The following is a 6,000-nucleotide window of genomic DNA, read 5'->3' as shown; positions in this document are numbered from 1 at the left end:
ATAAACAAATAAATAATGAAAGAAAGAAAGGAAGAAAGAAATGATCAACTAATCTAAAGCAATATATACTGGGTGAATGGTTAATTGATTGATTGATTGACCCCCTAGGTTCAACCGTGGAGAGTCCCGTAATAAGCAGTTGAAAAAAGAAATGGTTATCAACGGATCAAAAGTAATGTGTATTGATTGAATAATTGATTGATTTGTGGATTGATGGATTGGTTAATTGATTGATTGATTGATTGATTGATTGCTGGAACCTACAGGACCAGCCGTGGGGAGTCGTGTTACGTCATTCCAAGGGGCTGCATCAACAAGACCGGTCTGTTCGGGTACATCCACGTCTTTGAGGAGCTCCGACAACAGGTCTGGTCTTGGGTTGGGTTGGGTTGGGTTGTGCTGTGCTGTGCTGTGCTGTACTGTTGTGACGGGGTGGTAAGGTGGTGTTAGAGAAGGTGAAGACAGGTAGAAGGTGTTAGCAGAAGAGAGCTGCAGCCAGGCAAGGTAGACTCGGGAAGGCGGTGCGCCGGTTTTTCTTCTTTTATTCTCTCATTCTTCCAGACCAGGAGAGTTCTCTATTTGTCTGGCACTCGCTCACTCCTTATATTCTGTTCCGCCGAACCGCAAAGCCAGCGCCGCGAAGCGACTCACGAAACCGGCCCTCCGCGAGCCTTGACGGGCCAAGCTTGTGTTTGTTTGACCAAATTTAGCGGCTTCTGACTTTCGGCTCGGAGAACTAACATAGACATATTATATATCACACAAAACTACAAGAAACGAGCATTTTCTTAAGCTAAACCATTTTCTACAAAATAATGTAGTTAAAAACTGTAAACAAAAAGAGTCACTGAATGAATGAGCTTTTAACGAGTTCATGTATCATTTTTGTACATTACAACAATTAAAACGTCGCGATAAGTAATATAATTGCAACAGTTAAGTAACCGAAAATCCTGAATTTCCAACTATATAAAAACCATCTATAGAATCTGCTTCTAGAGTAAAGATTTTTTATATCAAAATTCAAGAGAAAACTCAACGGACAGCTCCCGTGTCGGCACCGCTTGGCGGTGCTTTTGGCACTTGTGATCGACAATGAAGTACTTCGTTTAAACCAACTGCAACACAGCTATACATGTATGATACGAATCAGATTGATAACAGAAATGCAAACATCTGCAAGACACGCTATAAAAATGTCTAGGTATTGTAAAAACGTATTTTGCTCAAATCGGCACTGACGAATTCCAATGGCTTGAAGAAGAGTTTTGTGGGGCCCTCGGAAATACTGTCAGACATTTCGTACTATTGCATGCCTATAACTTAGGTGTACACGGAAAGCGATACACGAGAAGAAAGCTTAATCATTTACATTTTAATGCACAATCTAAATTCAACGGCAACTATATCGATTTATAGAAAACAAGGTATTTTATACGTTTCAACTGAGTGGATTTCGAAGATCGCGCCAAAATTCATTCACATAAATATTAGTTTAACAGAGTTATAGGCTACCTGGCCAAATGATATCATTACAGTTGAGAAGTATGATCTTTCTGAAGTCCAATAACATAAAAACTATAATCTCATCTATAAGGAAGTGTTTATAATTTAACAAATTGATGAAAATCATCATACGGTTCCATGTAAAGGGAGATAACTTGTGACCGATTTACAACTTTCCTTGGTAACCTTCGGCGAGTCACAAAAGTCGTCTGCTAAGCTGGCCCAACGAAGATTGTAGCCAACCTGGCTACACTATGTTGTATTGTGCTGTGCTGTGCTGTGCTGTGCTGTACTGCACTCTACTGTCGCGTCATGTTGTGTTGTATTATGGTGAGGTGCACTGTGCTGTGCTGTGCTATGTTGTGTTGTGCCTTGCTGTGCTGTGCTTTTCTATGTTGTGTTGTGTTTTGTTGTTTTGTGCCTCACTGTGCCCTGCCATGCCGTGCTGTGCTGTGCTGTGTTGTGTTATGTCGTGCTGTGTTGTGTTGTGTTGTGCCTTGTTGTGTTGTGTTGTGCTGTGCCTTGCTGTGTTGTTGTGCTTTGCTGTGTTGTGTTGTGCTGTGCTTTGCCTTGCTGTGCTGTGCTTGTCGTGTCTGTACCTAGATAGTAATACAAGGGAAATAATTACTATAAAGAGTCAAAGGTCACAGCAAGCGTGACGATATATCTGGATCAAGATGGTGGATTAAACCGGTGTAAATATTACCAAGTGTCTGTGCAATTTGAATGGTAGCACATGATAACAACACCAATCATTCACGCATACATACACACAAGATACAGATAAGACAATGGCGACGAGTATAAACCTTCTAGGACGACCACAAGCGTTTGAAGCGGTAGGTGACGCACAAACTCTTAGCATCAAGTGGACTTCGTGGATAGAAGAGTTCGAAGCCTATGCAGACAGTGTTGGTTTATTTGTCAACGAGGACAGTACAGACAACGTGAGGCAACAACGTAGAGCACTCTTGCTATATACGGCAGGCAAGGAGGTGAGAGACATTTTTGCAAATCTTCCAGACAAAGGAACAGCAACAGAATATGATGAAGCAGTGACGGCGCTGACAACACACTTCAGAGTGAAACCAAACAAGACATTTCAGCGACACCAGTTCAGAAAACTAACCCAGAATGACACGGAAACTGTTGCTCAATTCGTGGGTAGACTGAGACTGAACGCAGATGGTTGTGAGTTCGATAATATAGAAGACCAGATCAAAGATCAAGTTGTGCAAACAGTGAAATCTGACAGATTGCGACGCAAACTGCTAGAACAGGGAGATGAACTAGATTTAGCAAAGACTCTCAAGATCGCAGCAACACATGAAGCCGTAGATGAACAAGCTAGACAGATGAAACAAGATCATTCGGGTGGAAATGGAGCAGTGGCCAGAATACACACTAATAGTAAAACGAACAGTCACAAAAACAAGTCAAGCAAAGGTGAGTGCTATAGATGTGGTAATACTGATCACTATGGCAGTAACCCAAGTTGCCCTGCCAGAGGCAAAATATGTCGCAAATGTGGTGGAGCAAATCACTTCCAAAAAATGTGCCGTTCTAGATCTAAGAGAGAAAGGACATATCATCGAGATGTTAGACCACGGAAAAATAAGAACCAAGAGGAAGGTAGACAGCAAAGTAGAGGAAACAGAAATCGAGTGAATCAGCTTGACGCAGAAAACTTAGAATCAGAAAGCGATGAAGAGACGGTCCATGTATTCATGACTAGGGAGACTACCGTCAGAGACAGTAAACTCACTATCCAAGTAGGAGGTGTGCCTGTTGACTGTATTGTTGATTCCGGATGCGACATCAACATCATCAGTGAGAAACTGTGGTCAAAACTGAAGTCAAAGAACATAGAACACAAAATCAAGAAATGCACCAAAAAGCTGTACCCCTACACATCAACTACACCACTAAAGACAGTATGTTGTTTTGAAGCAGAAGTGTGTGCTGGTGAAAACAAAGCTATAGCCGACTTCATTGTGATCAGAGAAGATGCAGACCCCCTGCTTAGCAGAAAAACTAGCATGGAGCTAAATGTACTTCATATCGGACTGAATGTTCAGAACGTGTCAGCAGATGAGAACGAAGACATCAAGACTAAGTTCAAACCACTGTTCACAGGGTTTGGAAAGCTGCAAGGACGCCAAGTCGAGCTCACTGTAGACCCCAAGATAAAGCCAGTCGCACAACCAGTACGACGAACACCATTTGGACTCAGAACCAAGGTAGAGGCCAAGATCAAAGAACTTCTCAACAGTGACATCATCGAGCCCGTGGAGAAGCCTACTCCCTGGGTAAGCCCGGTAGTGATCGTGCCGAAAGCCAACAATGACATCCGTATGTGTGTGGACATGCGACGTGTCAATGAGGCCGTTCAGAGAGAACGCCATCCAATACCAACAGTTGAAGAGGTACTGCAAGACGGCTGAAAGTAGAGTCTTCACAAAACTGGATCTGAAGATGGGCTACCACCAGCTGGAGCTACACCCAGACTCACGAGACATCACTACCTTCGTTACACACTGTGGACTTTACAGGTATAAGCGATTGGTGATGGGCATCAATGCAGCAAGTGAGATATACCAACATGAAATAGCACAGGTGTTACAAGGCATCCCTGGTGTGGCCAATCTCTCAGATGACATCATCATACATGCGCCAGACAGAAAGCAGCATGATGAGCGACTGCAGCAGACACTCCACAGACTCCAAGATGCAGGTTTAACACTGAATCTGGACAAGTGCCATTTCAGAAAAGACGAGATTGAGTTCCTCGGCCACAAGCTGACTGCCAAAGGCCTTGATCCCGGAAAAGGATAAGGTTGAAGCTGTGATCAACGCCCGTGAGCCACAGAACATCAGTGAAGTGAGGAGTTTCCTTGGGCTAGCAAACTACTGCGCACGTTTTATCCCAAACTTCGCGACATTGACTGAGCCCCTACGCAGGCTGACCAGAAAAGCTGAAAAGTTTCATTTTGGCCCAGAGCAGAAAGAAGCATTCAAGTCACTGAAAGAAGCCCTAGGTAGTGCAAAGACATTAGGCTACTATGATCCCAAGGCGCCAACTCAAATCATCTGTGATGCTTCGCCAGTTGGATTAGGTGCAGTTCTAGTCCAGAGACAGAAAGAAGGAGCCAGAGTCATCAGCTATGCAAGTCGAAGTCTGACCGCTGTAGAGAAGAGATATTCGCAGACAGAAAAAGAGGCTCTTGCAATCGTCTGGGGATGCGAGAAATTTCATCCCTACATATACGGACTGAACTTTGATCTTCTCACAGACCACAAACCTCTCCAGACCATCTATGGCCCCCGCTCGAAACCAAGTGCTCGGATCGAGAGATGGGTACTTCGACTCCAAGCCTACCAATTCCGAGTCGTGTACATCCCAGGAAAAGCCAACATTGCTGATCCATTGTCCAGACTCTTGCCTACCCAGACCCCTCCACCATTCTCAAACGTTTCTGAAGAAGCTGAAGAACACGTCAGATTCGTCACAAACAACGCAACGCCATGTGCTGTGACAACGGCTGAAATTGAAAAAGCATCAGCTGAAGACGACGAGCTGGAGACAGTCAGACAATGCATAGAGACAGGACAGTGGCACAATTGTGACAAGCTGTATGCCGCTGTGAGCCATGAACTGTGTACTGTTGGCAACATAGTGCTGAGAGGTTCCCGCATTGTGATCCCCAAAACATTGAGACCTCGCATTCTGACACTAGCCCATGAAGGACATATGGGTATAGTTGGAACAAAACAGAACCTAAGAACCAAAGTTTGGTGGCCCGGCATGGAGAAACAAGCCGAGAAATACTGCAAGACCTGCCATGGCTGCCAACTGGTAAGCCGAGCTAACCCGCCTGAACCAGTGAAGAGCACCAAACTACCAAACGCACCATGGGAAGACCTAGCCATGGACTTCCTAGGACCGCTGCCATCAGGACACTCAGTACTTGTAGTCATTGATTACTACAGCCGGTACTACGAGATTGCCATCATGAAATCTATAACAGCTGAAAAGACTGTGGCAGTGTTAAAGACAATATTCGCCAGACATGGAATGCCGCTCACAATACACTCTGACAATGGGCCGCAGTTCAAATCTGAAGTCTTCGCAGACTACATGAAAGACATTGGAGCCAAACACATCAGAGTTACACCAAGATGGCCGCAAGCAAACGGTGAAGTTGGACGCCAAAATGAATCGCTTCTGAAGAGAATGAAGATCGCACAAGCAGAGGGAAAAGACTGGAAGGATGAAATTCTGAAATACTTGCAAGTATACAGAGCATCTCCACATCCTTCAACTGGAAAGAGCCCAGGAGAATTACTGTTTGGACGCAAAATCCGAACAAAGATTCCCCAGTTGCCCAGCGACTACATTGACCAAGAAGTCCAAGACCGTGACGCTGAAAGGAAAGGACTTTCAAAGTTGAATGCTGACCAGAAACGAGGAGCGACTGAGTGCAACATCATGCC

The 6,000-nt window shown here is 44.5% G+C and overlaps 1 protein-coding gene across 4 annotated transcripts in view; it reads left to right on the top strand.

The window, feature by feature from the left end:
* The window catches only part of LOC143275276 (uncharacterized), a 52,224-nt gene that overhangs the window by 36,344 nt on the left and 9,880 nt on the right, over window positions 1-6,000 (top strand). For all 4 annotated transcript variants that reach the window (XM_076579256.1, XM_076579260.1, XM_076579259.1 and 1 more), the window contains one exon: window positions 267-366. In XM_076579256.1, coding sequence (XP_076435371.1) covers window positions 267-366 — 100 coding nt within the window. The remainder of the gene's footprint in view (window positions 1-266; window positions 367-6,000) is intronic.

This window comes from Babylonia areolata, chromosome 30 (genome assembly GCF_041734735.1).
Source record: "Babylonia areolata isolate BAREFJ2019XMU chromosome 30, ASM4173473v1, whole genome shotgun sequence".
In the NCBI taxonomy this organism is placed as follows: Eukaryota; Metazoa; Mollusca; class Gastropoda; order Neogastropoda; family Buccinidae; genus Babylonia; species Babylonia areolata.
Note: the sequence above shows the minus strand (reverse complement) of the source record. Positions and strands in the feature narration are given on the sequence as shown.